This window comes from Dermacentor albipictus, chromosome 5, assembly GCF_038994185.2.
Source record: "Dermacentor albipictus isolate Rhodes 1998 colony chromosome 5, USDA_Dalb.pri_finalv2, whole genome shotgun sequence".
In the NCBI taxonomy this organism is placed as follows: domain Eukaryota; kingdom Metazoa; phylum Arthropoda; class Arachnida; order Ixodida; family Ixodidae; genus Dermacentor; species Dermacentor albipictus.
This window is the reverse complement of record NC_091825.1, coordinates 121,805,534-121,823,776: the sequence shown is the minus strand read 5'-3', so window position 1 is coordinate 121,823,776 and position 18,243 is coordinate 121,805,534. Positions and strand designations below refer to the sequence as shown.

Below are 18,243 nucleotides of genomic sequence, written 5' to 3'. Positions count from 1 at the left end.
TGAGGACTCTCTAAAATGCAAAAAGGTTTTTCCTGCAACTTTCGCTTTCATTCAATATAGACTGCAAGTGCATGTTAAAATATGTTCGGCTTCCTTCAGAAGCAGTACTCTTCTCTAAGCCAGGAGCTAGCTGGGCTGAAGGCTTAGCTTCAGTGATCTGATAGGCAACAGCATATTTGGCTTGTCAAGGCCTGCTGCAGTTTATGACAAAAGCTGCGCTTAACATTGTTTAATAAAAGGGGTAAAACTTGCAGTACAGGCGAAGTGATACAACCTAGGCTGAGCAGCAGTGCGCACACAACTTCGGCTTGCAATGAAGAATACGCCATGCTAGCAAAATGCAGTGAATAGAGCCGGAGTAATGTTACCATACTGTTGCAATTCTATTCCTTTCCTCACATTACCGTTCCTACATTACCACCACAATTGGCCACCCGAGAGCAGTAGACGATAATGCAATAGAATTGCGCAATATACACTATACCAGCTACGTTTAAAAATGTTCCCACTATGAAAGCAAAAGAGAAGCTGGCAAACAGCATCGAGAAATGCAGCCCTCACCAGGAAGTACTTCTGGGATCCCAGCTTCTTTTGGACATCAGCACCAAGAACACAAGCCTGAGCACCGTACCGAGTGTCTGCCTGCACAGAATATGCAGTTTTCATCAAAAACGGCTCCCAAAAATGATTTAAAAAAGGAAGGGCATGAATTAAAAACTAAAACACCCACCAGTGAAGTGGCGCTTTCCTCGGAAACTGTCCCCGACTGTGGCAGACACTCCAGTGCATCAAAGTAGAACCACTGCTGGATTGGGTTGAACTTGCCACTGCATGCCTGTGGGAACCGAGGGAGAAGTGTTGAACGTGTTAAGGTGCATTTTTAATTATGTACTATTTATGCAGCTTTAGCAGTTTTGTCTGTTAAGTATGAAATATTACAGAAGCACTTATACTACAACCAGCCAGTTCCAGCGGACAGCTCTCACCTTCATGATCTCCTGCGCAGCGATGCCTCCAATGACTGCCTGCATGGGGCAGAGGGAGCCAGCCGAAACATGGGCCAGAGTGGACAGCAGCTTCTCGTCGAGACTCTCCAGGGGTTTGGCCAATGAGGCATTTTTTTCTTTCACCAATGCCACCAGCTCGGCTGCATCCTCCTGAAAAAGGTTAACCGTCAAGTGACCCTGCTTGCAACCGAGCGGTTCCAGGCTTGCCAACATTTGAGCAAACCACACCTGCCAGCAGTTATGCTTGAAACATGAAATTAACAGCCAGGAAGCCCTAGAAAACAACAAAACAACAACTCTTTCGCAATAGCATAGCTCCTCAGTGGAACCATAGCAATGGTCAGCCAGTCGGGGGCTGTATTCGGTCAATGACTGTCTTCTCAGAAATACTTCACTGTTGTGCAACATAATGCCTAGTGAGATGTCTAATGGGAGCAATAGCTACCTGCACGTTGTGGCTAGTATGCCCCCAGCGCATGCCCCAGCATGTATGCCCTAGGCCGATTACCGGTGTTCTGCATTTCATGCTCAGCGACATTGTTCATGAGGAATGGGTTGTACGTTGCACCGCACATTACGCACGAGACGAATATCTTTATTAGAAAAAAAAAAAAGTAATTTAATGCTGTTTGCCAATTCATGGTGCTTCACATTTCGTGCATAGCGAGAGAGTTCACGACAAACGGGGTGCACGTTTGGCCGCCACTCATGCGCTGTGAACTCCGTGCCGATGTGGCATCGCCGCAGATTCTATGCCATCTCTATGGGCAGACCGCAGTCACGTTCACCTTTGCCCGCTGCCTCGCCGCAACTTGCGTTTTAAACAAGACGGCAGAGGAATTATAAAATCGCGCCTTACGAAAATGAAGCGCTTCTGCCATGCATTTGAGCCACCACATCAGCGTGAGCGAGAAAATTTGATTTTTGCTTGGTAGCCAGCGTTTAAGCAAAGTCTTGCCGTTTTTCTTGTGCTTTCTTCACTTTCTCGAAATCATTGGGTTGCATTAGTAGTGCTGGAATGCTGCATGAACACCGGCTGCTGCCAATAGCACTTTCACCTGCTAGGCCTATTTCGCAGTCACACGGGGGAGACTCCCGACGGGGCTCAGAACAGGTAGCAGTAAACTATTGCTGGCATCTTCCAAAGCAACTGCGCACTTTTGAAAGCTTAAAACTCCTCTTTTCTTCTGTTCGCCGAATTTATGGCTAGTAGCAAACTGAATTCGACATCGTTTCGTGCCGAGTTTCGCATGCCCGAGCAGACGGTGAAAATCCGCCACTGGCACGGTGTTATTACGGTCACGTGCCTCACTCGACGAATGGAATTGCACACGGGAACTACTTATTCATGGGCTTTTTCTTCATGGCCATTTAGTGCACAGAGAAGCGGTGGCACGAAAACTAAGCTAGAGGAGTTGCTCTTTCAAACATGACCAAGATGCATGCAATCGGAAACTGAGAACGGCAACTGCGCGTCACGGAAAAAGGCCCTTCTTGGCACGTCCGTCAGTAAAAATACAGCTCGACAACGCGATATAAAACTCCATTACAACCAAAATATTGGGCCACGATGCGTGAAAATTTCTGAGCAAAACGTTTTTACAGAAATTATTCATTTGTTTTCATGGTTTGTTTGCTGGCTTCAATCCGTGGCGCAACACCAAGTGTGTTCCAAAGCACGGGCTAGCGCAGATATCGCAGAGCCCTGATATCTGCTCGCAAAATGCGATGGAGTGTCATTTCCTTTTCCACTGTTTCCACAGTGCTAGTCCGTTGTACGAGGAAAAGCACCTCTACTGAAGTGGTTTGTTCACTGTTGCAAGAGATGCCACAAGACAGAGTGAAAATGCTACTTGCTCACTTTTTAAAGATCTATTCCGATTGCATCAGACCCTCTAGAACCCAAAAATAATGTTTTCGAAAGAGCGACTTTTCCCGCTATTTTTTCGGCCTAACACGCGTGTCCACCCTTAACAGTGAAGACTTCCTACCTTATTCCAAGGACGTGGCAGACGCGAGTGCTTTGCCTCGAAGGCGTGAAGTGCTTGAAAGCCCAAGTGAAGCTGGTCCTGGCGATCCATCTTTGCGAAGTCCGAGATGACAAACTCGGGCTCTGCGAGGGCGTCCTTTAGCGACTTCTGCGAAGGCCCAAGAAAGCCAAGGATAATCACGTGAGCTGTGCGGTGATACACATAGCTTATGTTGTAAACAATGTAGGCATGGACAGTGTCGCAAACAGGGCTACTCTTAGCAGGAACGTATTTTAACCAATGGTAGTAGAAGTTGACTGTGCAACAGCTTCTCAATGTTAAAACTGCTATCGTTATAAGTAGGCTTGACTGTATAATACAAGGGCCAGTTCTCAAGAAACAAGAAAAATTTTATCTGCACATATTACCGGATCACACTAAGACGTACATCATAAATTAGCACTGACTGAAGCGCTCACAAACTTCGGCACATGAATATAATGCCAGAATCAAATTCGATGTGCCAAAGCCTGGGAGAAAAATTAGTTTTAAATGCAGCTTTTTATGGTATTAAAACAAGTTTTGTTCATAAGTACATTATTGGTCCAGCTTGGCGCAGCTTCCCAAGTTATGTCTTGATGTAGCTGTACCAACTGGACTGTACAGTGGTGCCAATGGCATCTTTTGTTTTGCTGCTCAAACAGTGACAAATGATGTTTGGCCTAATCTATCGTAAGCAAAGACGTCACCACTCACAAACTTGATGTCCTTTGGCATCTTGACTTGCGTTGCAATTCCACCTCTGACGTAGTCGCCAAACTGTGTCGTGTCTCCCACGCTGAACGTGTATGGACCTTGACAGAAAGAGGAGGCATGAAGAGAGCTAAAAACAACCCCTAGAGTAAAACATTACGAATGTGACCGCCACTGTGGAGTGACTCTTCGCAATCACAAGCTCCACACTCCAATTTTTAATCCACAATCAATGGTGTGAGGTAACGCCACAGATTATTTGTTGACCGCTCTTGTGCACACCAAGGGCAGGTCATATGCACAAGGCAGGAGGCTCTAAAGGTACAGTATATAGGCCTGGCCTCTGTGTGATGTCACACATAGCTATTGCAAAATTATGGGGAGAGCCACGTTTACCTGCGACCCAATTATGACAAGTAATTAGCATTGCTGATAAATTCGTTGCTTTTTTTTTTCTATGTCGGATACATTTCCAGCAAAACGTTTTTACAGAAATTATTCATTTTTCTTCACGGTTTGTTTGCTGGCTTCAATCGGTGGCACAACACCAAGCGTGTTCCAAAGCACGGGCTAGCGCAGATATCGCAGAGCCCTGATATCTGCTCGCAAAATGCGATGGAGTGTCATTTCCTTTTCCACTCTTTCCACAGTGCTAGTCCGTTGTACGAGGAGAAGCACCTCTACTGAAGTGGGTTGTTCACTGTTGCAAGAGATGCCACAAGACAGAGTAATAATGCTACTTGTTCACTTTTTAAAGATCTACTCCGATTCAACAAACCTCCTGCAATAAAACTCGCAACCATCAATTTGGACCGCTCTAGATACTTTCAGACAGCCACACACGAAAGTGGAAGCCGTGAGCAAGCTGGCATTCTTCCACCAACTCGCTAAAGTCAGCGACAAAGAATCCATTAACAAAGGCTGCTCATGTTGATATGCTGGGTTTAATGCCCTGAAGCAATGCAGAGGCTTCAAGAGAGCTCCAGAGTTATTCCGACCATTTGGATTTCTTTAACGTGCATCTGATGCTAGGAATCTGAGCTCTTTTCCCATTGCATTTCAATCTGAAGACAGCTGCCACATTCCATGCCACAGCTGACACATTTGGCCAACAATGGTACTTACCAAGTACTTTGACTTTCATGGCTGGACAGCTGTTGATCTCTGTCATGCCGGTGACCTCTGAGAAAGTGACGTAGTCTCCATCCTCAAGACCGTGCCGCGTTTCATCCAGGCAGGTCACTACCGCTTCCTTGTCCTGGGCAAGCAAACCAAAGCAATTCATTATGCCCAGGCAACTCCTGCAATGTGACCACTATAATGCTATATTCCTGCTTAAAGATGTGCTCACACACTTTAGAAGTTACAGAAACCCTTATAACCGCATATAAAAGGATGATGCTCTGAAAGCATGCACGTTAAGAAGCACCCACGTATATGAAATTCTAGGGCTTTACATTCCAAAACCACAATCTGATTTTGAGGCATGCTGTAACAGGAGGCTCCGGTTTAATTTGGCCACCTGAGGGCTCTGATGTGCACCCAAGTCTAAGTACACGAGAGTTTTTCATTTTGCCCCCACTGAAATGTGGCTGCTGCAGTCAGGATCGAACCTGTGACAAAGCCCTGCATTCATTTGACATCAGATTGGTCTCAAAATGGCGGACCTAGCACCATCGACATTAAGGGGGGATGAGGGTCTTGAAAACTTTTTTTTTTATTTCTTAACGTATCTTCCTGAAAATTCGCATGCAGATATATCTTTCAATGCTGATTCCAAATATATATTCAGATGTGATATATCTCATTTAGAAATGAAGATATCGCAGAATAACTTATCCCACATAGGTCTTTTGTTACGGGCCATTATGGTAATTTCTTAATTAAAAAAACTAGTTTTAAAGAATAGCTGTCATTTCCAAGGACCTACTGCACATCCTAAAGCTAAAGAAATTTTTTAAAAGTCATCATATAGGTCATGAATGAATATCAAAGTAGGAAGAAAAAAACAATGCAGGAGTAATTAGCTTACACCTGACCTAATTGCTAGTCTATTTGGTTTAATGAAAAATGAAAAGCTTTAGGATGCAGCTGAGGTTTCACTGAAAAAAATGATACCTAATTCAATAAAATCAGTTGATGCAAACATTATGAAAAGTTCCGTAAGGCAAAGGCATTTGATCGAAAAAGCAAAGCTGAGAAAATTGCATTCAAAGTTTTGCTTACTCTGCCACTTTTGTTTACCTATCACATGGAAAAATTTAATGCTTTAGCATGCAGCCCAGTCATTACTGAACACAATAACACCAAACTCACAGAAATCTGTTCATGTAAAGATTGTGAAAACTTCTGTATTGCGTTGGCCTTTGACAAAAAAAAAGCTCAAAATGTCACCTGCTATTTTCTATGAATCTGCCACACATTCACAAAAGTCCTGGGCAGTAGTCCTGGGTTCTGTCAGGCTTGTGTTTCTTGGCCATCCTCTTCTTCACCTTTTCAGCGTTGGTGTGACTTTTATCAGACCTGCACAGCCTCTGCTTATCTTTCTCAAGGCTCCTACGAATGAGGCAGCTCCCAGGACTGTAACCAAGCTGTGCTGCAACAGCTCTGCTGGTTGCTGCCATTCCTTGGTTGAAGCGAGAAACTGCTTCTGCAACAGCTCTTTCAACAGCCAGCAAAGAGTCATGCGTGTTCTTGGAGCTTTGGCTCCAAATGACAGAGTGTAGGCACTCAATGGCGTTCTGTGTCATGCCATCTTTGCAGCGCTCCAAGAGGGCCTCGTCGCCCAGCCTTGCAAAGATTGGCTCAAGAGCAGTGCGAACGTGGCTTGGCAGAGGGTTTTTGTGTGGTGACGGCTCCACTTGGTTCGCCAAAGCACGATTGAAGGCACACCACGAATCAACCCCTTGAGGACAGCAACTGTGGTCTGGGGCTTCATCTGTCGAGGTCATGTGCAACAGCGTGGCATGCACTGCCTTTTTCATGCCTGCAACGTCGTGGCTGTGGCTCCGCAAGGCATACCCATAGTAGTTTGTAATTTTCTTTATCTTATCTTGGGTGAGGTTGCCCTTTCCGCCAAGAGATTCTCCTTGTGCCTTCTTCTCCACCAAGTTGCGAAGAGCCGTCCCCATCCGCTTGTGGACATGGTTCAAGCAGTCTTTCTTTTCAATGGATATATATCCATACACTTCTCCTGAGGTCAATGCATGAAAGGTGCGGCTATCACCATCAGAAAGTATAGTTGTGTACCGCAACCCATTTTTTTCCAGAGACCTGTTGAACAAAATGATAGCTGCTTCAGTCTCCATCCGGCCGGCATTGCAGTCGATGTTTTTCATGCACTTGAGGCTCACAGCCCAGTCACCGTACCCATCATCACTGGGATCAGGTGCCCCTTGGCACCCACGACAGTACCTCGAGAGCACAACATGGTCCAGTACTAGGCCAGTGTATAGCTCTATGATGCAGCCTACTGCAATATTTGAATTGTGACCACGTGTTTTCCATGTGCCATCAAATATGACATCTACATTTCCTGGTGGATTCAGGAAGTTCTTGTACATGTCCTTCACCACTTTGACGCTTGCTGCTTCTGTAGCAGTAGCTACTGCCTGGCAAGCTTTCACCATGGTGTCCATATGCCCCCTGAAAGTCTTGTGGTGAAGTCCTCGGTGAGAGAGGTTCATGGTGGCACAAAAATCTGCTAGGGCAGTCGCTCCCTTGCCTATACTTTGAATTCCCTTCATTGCCCGCAAATTGACTTCAAAGGGCGTGATGTTGGATTTCCCGGGCACTCGTGGCGACGAGAAGTGCCGCTCGGCGAAATCGCAATTTGAGCATGTGAGCTCCAACTTCACTGCTAGGCCGTATTCTCTCTCACTGCACTTTGCGAGTTGGAGAGTGGTCATCCCACACTTGCTGCAGCTTGTGGACACAAACATCTTCTTTAGCACTGAGAGATCAACGATGATGTACTCTGTGCCGCGATCGTCATCTTCACTTGCTGTGCCGACGTTCATTAGCTCGAACTTGCGGGAAGTCGCGGACTGCTTCGCCAATGAAGTTTTAATGTTGTCTGCGTAATTTTCGCGCCCCGCGCACTCCGCCTCCGTGAAAAACACCGTGTCGAAGCGTTGAGCACGCGAGCTCGGTTCAGCCGCGTCCACCGGCACTGAAGCGGCGTGCGGAAACGCCGAAGTCAACGTTAGGCTTAGGTCAGCCGGCTCGGCCGCTTCCGACGACACGGAATCCGAAGCGACTTGCAGCGTCTCAAAAGTTGGCATTTTCGACGGGCTTAGTCCAGGCGCATCCACCGGCACTGCACAGACTTGCGGTAACGAAGTTGACACTGATCGGCACTGTCCAGCCGCGTCCACAGGCGAAGCTAGCGTTGACGGGGTTTGTTCAGCCGCGTCCACCGGCGAAGCTGTTGTTGGCGAGCTCAGTCCTGCCGCATCCACCAAGGGCACAGCAGCTTGCGGCATCACCGAAGCTGTGGTTCTCGACGATGTAGCGCTGTTCTTATTCCATGCGCGTCTCTTTTTGCCGACTGCTTTTCGCGTGCTTGCTTTCAAGCGCGCGTCTCGCGCCATCGTGACACGCGGAACAAAGCCACCAGGCACGCAAAAGCAAGAAATTCGTGGTTAAAAGAAGCGACCCAATAGCCAAAATATCTAGAAGAACGATAAAGAAAAAGGCAGAACGAAAAATACTAGGAAACAAAGAGGAGCTCGAAAAATGACGTGCGTGCAGGCGAAAGCAGACGACGTGAAGGAGTCGAACAACGCGGCCGCGGAAGGCGAAGCATACGTCACGGCCAATCAGAGGGCTGCGCCTCGAGGAGGCGCCCGGTTCACCCAATCAGCGGCTGTCTCGCGACGATTTCCCGCTTGAGAACGGGTGCCAATCCCTCCGCTGCACGAGGGTCTACAGCGTGCCGAGGGGCGCCAGAATGGAGAGCGGGAAACCAGCTTTCAAACGAGACCAAGATGGCGCCGATCGGTTCGCGTCGCGCGGAGCTACGGCAGCTTGAAAATGAGGCAAATCTTCGCGCTTGGCGTTCAATTTCGGCTCACCGACGTTTATAAATTACCGTTTATTTTATACTTCGAGTAGGAATTGCGCCATAATATTTTGTAGAGGCATAGTTGGGACATTAAAGACTTCAAAAACGCAATTTTTGAAAATTGCCATTTTTGACCATTTTTCGCGATTTCAAGACCCGCGTCCCCCCTTAAAGCAACGTCAAGACAGGGCAAAATCTGACGATGTCCACCGACAAGACTGAACAGACGAATGAAGGGATGAACAAGAGTGCTGCATGTATTTCTTCCGGCTGTGGTTGCACATGGCAATCACAGCAGCAGGCACAGGGATGGAGTGTACCAATGTATCACAACATGATGCATCGAACTCCTGGGTTCCAAAACCAATACTGCTTTGTAGAAACATGTATAACAGTAAAATATTTACAGCACTAAGACTCCAGCATTTTCTTTTGTTTTAAAGGGGGGACCTTAAATGGCTTAATTAAGCTTGTAGTTTTTGCATGAATGTGGAAAGTCAAGAATTTCACACGAGCACTCCTTTCGTACCCTCACAAAGTCCAAAATTTTAAAAGTGGTGATAAAAGAAACAATGTAGGTCATCAATGAATGCCAGGAGCACTTTGTCCTCTGCAACTAGCTCGAAGACAGTGTAGCCAGAAACAACAACAACAAAAAAAAAAAGGAAGTCACCAGCATAGGGCACAGGCGCACTTTTACTATGCTAAGCAGACTAACAAAACATGCAAAAAATGTAACAGCAATATGCAATATGTATGCTATTAGTGGAAGGACATTTCTTTTGCCACAGCACGCACTGCTACTGAGTATGCAAATTTGCCGACCTCTGTTTTCCTTCTAATACATTTACCCTGCAAGTTTTCCATTCACATGGTCTATGCCACAAAATGCACAATTCAAATCCCAATAGGAAAGATAAGGTTCATGAAATGGGAACATAAAGTGAATTACCAAAGTTCCAAAACATGCACTGCAGCAGAGCGACAAGAATCAAAGCAACTGAGGGGCTTAAGTTATTGTAACAACCAAATGAAGCTACCAAACAAAGGTCATGAGGCCACAACCTCTCCATGTAATGCAGAGATTGTGGGTTCCGCTCCCACCGGTGACAAATTGTCCGTTCTTCCACTTTAGATTCACCCCTTCTCATTACTTAGTTACCTCGATATAATGAAGTATTTAACTTTTCATACCGTCTTGTACAAGTACTTAGAACCTCAATTTAACAAAGTGCGTTTGTGTGCGATTTCAATATAACAACATTTCACTGCCGCCGCAAAGGAATCCCAAGACAATAAATGAAAACTTCCTCGGACGCAGATGGTCAAATGATTGAATTACGAGCGGCTGCTTAAAAACTCGCCTCTCATGTCGCCCCCGTGCGACAATAGCGACCGACGATAACAGCGCACTGTGTGCATTAGGTACGAGTGAAAGTGCACAAGGGCGAGACAAAATGGTGACTTCACGAGTGACGCCTTCCCTCATGAGCAAAGGAAAAGAGGGGGAGGGGAGATCGCTCGCAGTAAAGCAATCAAGCGCGACCGAGGTGGCAGAATAAGTTAGCAGGTCTTCGTTTCTGCCACGCGTCTCGACTGTAGCTGCGCGTAGTTGCAAATGCGGCTGAGCGCATAAGCAGCCGCTGCTGCGTGTACAAAGAGTGGGCATGAAGAGACGACGTCGCACCATGTAAGCAGTCTACCTGCGCATTTAGTATGGGAGGTTATGTAATTAGTTTTTGCGACCCATTGGAGTGAGAGGCAGATAAAGCATTCGCTCCCGCTACCGGCATTTTCCGATAGCGACGTCCCACTGCTGGCGACGCTATTAGCTGCAGAGACCAAGTGCATGCGGAAGTGTGGCTGGCTTCGCTAAACTCGTACCGCAGACGTGGAGCTATGGATGTACGTGGCATGAAACCGTATCATTCCTCAAAGACTCCAAAATTTATGAAAATGAATTGCTTTTTTCGAATGCCCAACAATTCTGAAAATTCTGTGGCCTTTTTACGTATAAAAAGAATCGATCGGCAACTGTACTTATTCACATAAAACGTCAAATTTCAATACAACAAAATTTCGACGTAATGAAGCAAATCGCAGATTCTACGAACTTCTTTACATCGAGTTTTAACTGTACATTTCAATGAAATATTTTTGGTTCAAATTTGTTTAATGAAGGGAATTGTGTATAAAGCGCACCTAAATGAGAAGAGTCGGGTAAAATAAGGAAAAAAATAACACTAAAGTTTTTGGCAATGAAAGGTTATCCTCGTCAATAGCCAAAAACTAATGCAAGAAGCATTTGGTTCCACGGACTAATTTTTAATCCACAATCAACGGTATGAAGTATGGCCACAGATTATTTGTTGACCACTCTTGTGCACCCCAAAGGCAGGTCATATGCATTAGGCAGGAGGCTCTAAAGATACAGTATATAGGCCTGGCCTCTGTGATGTCACAGTTATTGCAAAATTTTTGGGAGAGCCACATTTATTAGCATTGCTAATAAATTTGTTGCTTTTTTTTCTATGTCGGATATTTCCAGCGAAACATTTTTACTGAAATTATTTCATTCGTCTTCTAGGTTTGTTTGCTGGCTTCAATCGGTGGCACAACACTAAGCGTGTTCCAAAGCACGGGCTAGCGCAGATATCACAGAGCACTGATATCTGCTCGCAAAATGCGATGGAGTGTCATTTCCTTTTCCACTCTTTCCACAGTGCTAATCCGTTGTACGAGGAAAAGCACCTCTACTGAAGTGGGTTGTTCACTGTTGTAAAAGATGCCACAAGACAGAGTAAAATGCTACTTGTTTACTTTTTAAAGATCTATTCTGATTCGACAAACCTCCTGCAATAAAAATCGCAACCATCAATTTGGACCGCTCTAGATACTTTCAGACAGCCACACAAGAAAGTGGAAGCCGTGAGCAAGCTGGCGTTCTTCCACCAACTCGCTAAAGCCAGTGACAAAGAATCCATTAATAAAGGCTACTCATGTTGATATGCTGGGTTTAATGCCATGAAGCAAAGCAGAGGCTACAAGAGAGCTCCAGATTTATTTGAACCATTTGGATTTCTTTAATGTGCATCTGATGCTAGGAATAAGAGCTCTTTTTCCATTGCAATTTAATCAAAAGGCAGCTGCCCAGGGCTAAAAATCAAACCAGTCACACCTTGTCTTAATTCTTCTATTGCCCACCAAATAGATGGCCCCTGCAAACTTCTTGTTAGTCTTTTGTGTACCACATACTAACCAGTTCAAAAAAGTGTTCAAACCGTCACAAAGCAGGCATTAAAAAAAAAAAAATCAAGCATGTTTTTTGTTTTGAAAACGCACCTTGCTGATAGAAGCAACCATGACTGACACCGGCTGCTCTCCATTGGTGTCAACCACACGGAAGGTCTCGCCAAAATCACAGAAGATCTGGCTGCAATGCAGGGACAGGCAACAATATCACTGCATATCGCTTATCAAAGCTTTTCACACACAAAAACAATGCTTTCGTGTACTTACCCAAAGAGACCTCGAGTGTCGGCCACAATGAGGGCAATGTTGTGCGCATGAGTGAAAGACGAGATTGACAGCTGCTCCGCCAGCGGAGTGTCCGTCAACACCACCACCTGTCGAAACACAACCAGCGGGAAGATTAATTTGCTTCCTGCAGCATGTGCTATCATTCTCAATGTGAGCTGCAACACAACCGCTTTGCGATGTGCTTGCACCTTGTAGCTCACACTGAGCACGATTGTAGAAGCTGTGGCAAGCAGCTACAAAGCCAGAGGCTCCTTAAGACCTTTCTACCAGCCTAGTCCAGTAATCTCCTCTGTTCTCTTTTCTCCATAGTTGGGCAAAGTTCTTTGCGTGTGAACTTTTCAATGTCGTTATCCCGACTCATTTTTGTTCTTTCAGTCGCTATACATCTTGGCTAGGACATGGTAGCAACTTTCGTAGTAGTCGCATCTGCCTGTTACAAGGTGTAGGACTCATCGCCATCATTCCTGTGGGCACCCGGATCGTTTTGGTATTCCATTAACGAATGTTTACAGACAATCCCAAGCTCCATTAATGGAATGTGGCTCTACAGGAAGAAAAAGGCTATTATCCATTATTTCTGAGGTCGCTTCCACTATTGACTAGCAATTATTACCGCTTGGGGAGCTTAACTTCAGCAAGAAGCTAACCTATACCCAAGTACAGATGAACTGCTTTCAAAGTGCATAGCCTTTTCCTGGATCGGGCTGACAAAATGGCAACACGTCAGCAGCGGTAGGCAATAGTATGCAGCTGTATGTTTCAGACACTACAGCGCAATGTCTTTTTCCCTTTCAGCTTCAATTTCTGTTTAATAAAAATGCTTACAAATATAGCTAACAGACTGGCACCGTGCTGACAACCTGCGAGCACTTATTAAAAGGAATGTGTTCACGCCAAAAAGAAATTTAGCCTAAGAGCTGTAGCAAATGCTTCATCACAAGCGTGCAAACAACAAATGTGCCTTTGGCCCAAAATGGGGAAAGCAACTTACACTGAACCGCTTCAAGAAGTCTTCAGTGAGGGGCTGGGTATGGGCTGTAACTGGGACGTACGTGTTCAGCTCCGTCAGTGCTCTGAGGCAGGCCTCCGCTCTGTTTTTACCAAGGGCACTCTCATTCAGGTAGAACTGCAAGTACCAAACATCGCTCAACACGTGAACTGCACTGGGGGAAGAAAAGCTCGCTTTAGTACTGTCACCCTCTGTAAATACGGTACTGCAGACAAATGAAGTGGCAAGTTGGGACTATTTCTTTTAATTGCACTTCTGCTGCTGCAGGCCATGACCGCACCATTTCATCTTTTACGTGCAGGTGGGGACATGCACAATAATTGGCAACAGCATAAGTGCCAGTACAAAACTGCAAGCTTGTGTTTCTGCTCAAACACGCCGTTCTGGTCTGCACATTCTTTTTTACTTTAACATGTTATAATGATACTATAATGCGGTTCAAATTAATGCACAACTTGGTAACAATGCCACAGGGGGACATTTATGCAAAGTGGCTCTACAGAAAGAATGCAACAGACCTGAGAAGAGAGGTCGGCAACAGTGCATACACCCTGGTCGTGAATGGTGACCGACTTGACGCCGCTCAAGATGATATTCTTGGCAATCTCCACTCCCAGGCCCCGCATGCCCGATATGAGCACGTCCGACCGAGCCATCCGGAGCATGGCGTCATGTCCGAGGACATACCTGCACGTTAAGCCCAAGCTTTGCAACATTTCTGCACAGAAAAGGCACTCAGAACTTCTGTCAGCTACATAAACAAAACCAAAACTTTGTGTTTACATTGCACAGAAGCCTTAACAATACTGGAAACCACTGCATTTCATACAATGCGAATACCTACACTACCTTCGAGCAGATGAGCAGAATGACGTAAACACGGCAGCATTTTCAGTGTTCACTAGACTCTGCCGAGATAAGAAGCATGCCTGCTCACTGGCTCCTCACCCGTTACACACACAGTACAAGCCAACATAGCTGCCATTAGGACAGATTGAGGCAAATTTCGGTGCATTTGCTGTTATACTAACACATTTCTTATTCTTTACATGAATAAAATCGAAGTGATTACATACGGAAACGCTGAGCTGCTCCAGCTCCCCACATTATGCTTCTCGAAAGCCTTGGATCGATTTGAGTCACAATTCTCAGCACCCCAAAGCAACACTGGGGATATAAGAAAGCAGTGCTAGAGGGTTCCACATTTTTTTTGATGATCTTGGGTTCTGGCAACATGCACCTAAATCTGCAGGAGCATTTTTTTGTTATTTTATTTTTTTAAACATTTTTTACCCGCACTGAACTGGCGAGACAGTGAACAAACGACCTCATCTTCAGCGGCAGAATTTCACTCATGGTCACTCAGCCATCATGGAGAGTCTAAAGCCTTCACAGCAGATGTCACAAGCTCATACGCCACCATAAGATGCATCACACTTACAGCTGTCTTGAGTAGAGACTCTCATCGATGTCAGCCGCGTTTTGGGCTGCAGAGCCATTTTGGGCCATTTCCCCCTGCAGACAATGTTTAAAAGAAAAGAGATCAGCACATGTGCTTGCTCAGTGTTCTTGACTCTGAACAATGCCTTCATATAGCTTTAACCCCTTCGGGCTAGGCTATAGGAACAAGCAATATATGTTCACAAAAAATTATGGTACTTTATTAAAGCAGGTGCTGGATGTTGCAGCAAAAGTTTTCACTGGTAATGGAAGCTGTGCTCTATGAAATCAAAGTATGTCCGGTTGCTTGCAAAAGGGTGTCATATTTTCCTTGTGGTGCTACAGTCAATCACTTGTAGAATGACAATAAGTATTCTGGTGTGGCACTTGCAAACTGAATCTGCTAACACTAATGCCAATTCACTTTTACAGCCTCATGACCTTAAATTTACAGCTAACTGGTGGCACTTTATACAGTGTGCGCCATATTTCTAGTATTGGAAGCCTACACAATTTTTTTAGCAACATGTTGCACCAGTCTTGCTGTCAGATAGGGCATTTATGCAGCCATGGTCTCATCATGCACAAAGCCATCAGCCAAATTGGGTCACTGGTAGCATGCTGCAATCCTGATGTGGCTTAAGGAGTAGTGCAGAAAACCACATAGAAACCCAGTGCCTTCTCATTTACGCAGGTTTTACATCAGAAACTACCGCTTATAGTATGAATGTATGGCTCATAAAGCGTGACTTGTTTCTGGGTCAAGGGTTTACATGAAACTGAAAAAGTTGTGAGCTCAACAAACAAGTGAAATGACAAGCTTATTTATCATAACTCCGAGTAAGTGCACATAAACTATGCAGACTTTGCATCAGAACTGTCGCATCACTTGTGGCATGATTAAAGTATGTAATATAAAGTATTAGAAAAAAACTCATCTAACGGCTTTAATTTGTCAATTTTCTTCTCCCTCTCATATAAAGCTAGTAAGAAGGCACTGAAGTGCTACATTTGACAACAAAGGGTAGTTCCGTCCAACTGTATCGGGCCATTGCCATTGCGTTAAAATGTCAACGCCAAGGCACGACAGGTATAAAAACGGGCGAATTACCGACGACGCTTCAACAAGAAATAAAACTAGTGACACGGCACTTCACGACTCACAGCAATTTGCCAGTTCAATCGCGGAGACGGTCGGGCCGGCGATAGATAAAACTGGCACAATGAGAGCGTCGGGTCAGCCACCCTCCTGAGCGACAGCGTCAAGACGAGCTTTTCGGGGCAAGAACGTCGAAACCAGAGGCAAGGAAAACGGTGCTAAATGCAACACGAACACACCTACGTGAAGAACCGAGCGGCGGCTCGTACGTAGACGAAGACGGGTCACCGATCAAAAGTTCGCCGACTCTTCACCGAAGCATCGCCTAGTCACCCTTGCTTTGGCCAGCGTCTGTCTACGAAACTGTGCAGCCGCCAGTTCCAGAGCGCCAGTTGCGTACTACAACAAGCAGTTGCAGACGCCTCATTAGAGTACGAGGGGAGGCCGCGCAAGCTCTTATGCCTTGCACTTTTCTTTTTTTTTGTTCTCGACGGGCGCTAGTTCAAAAATCCATCAGCTGTGCGGAGCGCCCGCGTACGAATCGAGCGGCGCCCGCACAGCGGCTGTGTGACCTCGAAAAGCGGCGTCGCTCGGACACGTCATTCCCGACGACAGGCGCGGAAACCGGCGGAAACAAAGGGGGGGATAAAGGAAAATCAAAAGACGCTAACGGCGTCCGCGCAATGCGTTGCCTTTTGCAAGTAATGCACGCGGCAGTATAAGTGAGGCCGGCCGCGGCAGGAGGAACGCGAAACGCTCCGTCTGCGGTTGCATAACGCCGGCCGAGCCGGACTGCGGCCGTTCCCCACAACGCGAGGCCTAACCCCTTCACCGCGACCCACCTGCCGAGACCGGGGACGTTGCACAGCGCGCCTGGACGGGTTCTGGGTCGGCGTTCGGCAGTGAAACCTGCCAGTAGTGGTAGCGCTCACGGGCGTGACAACAGGACCGCCGTTCGACGACGGCCTACGGAACGTGGTCCCCATGGCGACGTCTAGACAAACATTTTTGTCGCGGTCGACGTTTTCGGGTGACACGCGATACGGCGCCTCTACCTTCTATAAGCGAGGCGAGCTCGCGCGCACGGAGAATGCGAGGGGAGGGGTTAAGATTCTGTCGCACGTGCACAGAGTTACGTGCTCTGCGCGGGGTTGAAGCTAGTCATCGATGAGTTGCGCTAAGAAATATTAACCTCGCAGAGAGCACACCTTCCACAGCGTTTGAAAACAGCGGGTGCTTGACCGCCGTGATGGTTCATTCCGCCAGCGACACTACCGTGTCCGAGAATCGTAGGAGCCTACGTGATCCTTACTATTAAAGATCTTAGAAGTTAACATAAGATTAGAGAAAATTACAAGCCGTTGAGTCTCAGAAAGGGTGCAATTACACCCACAGACGGGGCCTGTTCTTTTGCAGTGCCGAACTGGACTTCTTGCTTGAATTCTGCAATCTAAAGCAGGCAGCAGTATCGTTCACCTTTTCAGTTATGTTTCTACCACCTTCGCATGGGGCAAGGGGGCGTGACACTAGAGCGTGGCTCACTTCATAAAATCGGAGGGTGTGTCGGTGGAATAAACAGTTGGTAGTAGCGCTCGTCCGCTTCTGTCGTGTCTTCGTGTATGTATTTTTTGCGCTGTATTTGGACTTCAGCATGTTAGACCCAACGTTACTACGTTGGTTAGACCAACTAGCCCAACAGACGGTCCTGTAGTGGAGACAGGAAAATTTTCAAGGCACAAGTTCAGTTACAAGTTACTGCTTGTGACCCATCCGATTTTGTCAGTCCCGCCTGTATCGCACTACCATTTTTTAACGTTCCTAAAAGCATATCGGAGCCACACAGGCCGACACTTGCACAAAGGTTTTGACAAGAATTTGCTGCGGCTAATAACGCGTCTCGCAAGAGTAATACCCAGGTCACGCGGCGTACTTTTGATCGTAATTGGCTTCGTTCGCAGGCTGCGGAAGGGAGCCAATCGCTTTTCATAATTTCGATCCCAGTCGAAAGTGCACCGTGTCATACCCGTAATGCTAGAAGTGCTTGCTAACAAATGCAGTAACACTGAGTAGCTTAAATGTCCTTACGTGACGTCATACATTGTATCGTGCTCTTCAAAACTATCCACTATAATACCGGTGTCACGAGCCCTTTCGATCACGGTCGGGCCCGATCCGGATCGGAATTCTCGACCGCGATTGGGTCCTTTGCGCAGGTTGCCAAAGGAACCAATCGCGACCGAGAAATTCGATCCGGATAGGGCCTGTTCGCGATCGGGCTGCCGTGTGACACCCGTATAATTCACTTTACTCCACCATAAGTCAACTTGATCTAGTTCTAATTCTGTATTACTACTGACGTC

General features: G+C 46.3%; 1 protein-coding gene across 4 annotated transcripts in view; it reads right to left on the bottom strand.

The window, feature by feature from the left end:
- Uba1 (ubiquitin-like activating enzyme 1) overlaps nucleotides 1–18,243 on the bottom strand; it is a 56,527-nt gene that overhangs the window by 35,724 nt on the left and 2,560 nt on the right. The window contains exons 1-12 of one of the 4 annotated variants that reach the window (XM_065443955.2): nucleotides 16,726–16,939; nucleotides 14,786–14,859; nucleotides 13,863–14,031; nucleotides 13,327–13,461; nucleotides 12,315–12,421; nucleotides 12,138–12,228; nucleotides 4,856–4,988; nucleotides 3,734–3,831; nucleotides 2,999–3,145; nucleotides 987–1,157; nucleotides 731–835; nucleotides 562–642 (exon numbers count right to left, since the gene is read on the bottom strand). In XM_065443955.2, coding sequence (XP_065300027.1) covers nucleotides 562–642; nucleotides 731–835; nucleotides 987–1,157; nucleotides 2,999–3,145; nucleotides 3,734–3,831; nucleotides 4,856–4,988; nucleotides 12,138–12,228; nucleotides 12,315–12,421; nucleotides 13,327–13,461; nucleotides 13,863–14,031; nucleotides 14,786–14,859; nucleotides 16,726–16,869 — 1,455 coding nt within the window. In that variant the 5' untranslated portion in view covers nucleotides 16,870–16,939. Of the gene's footprint in view, nucleotides 1–561; nucleotides 643–730; nucleotides 836–986; nucleotides 1,158–2,998; nucleotides 3,146–3,733; nucleotides 3,832–4,855; nucleotides 4,989–12,137; nucleotides 12,229–12,314; nucleotides 12,422–13,326; nucleotides 13,462–13,862; nucleotides 14,032–14,785; nucleotides 14,860–15,948; nucleotides 16,074–16,122; nucleotides 16,268–16,725; nucleotides 16,940–18,243 lie in introns of those variants that run through there. The other 3 variants (XM_065443957.1, XM_065443958.1, XM_065443956.1) reach the window with 3 other exon arrangements.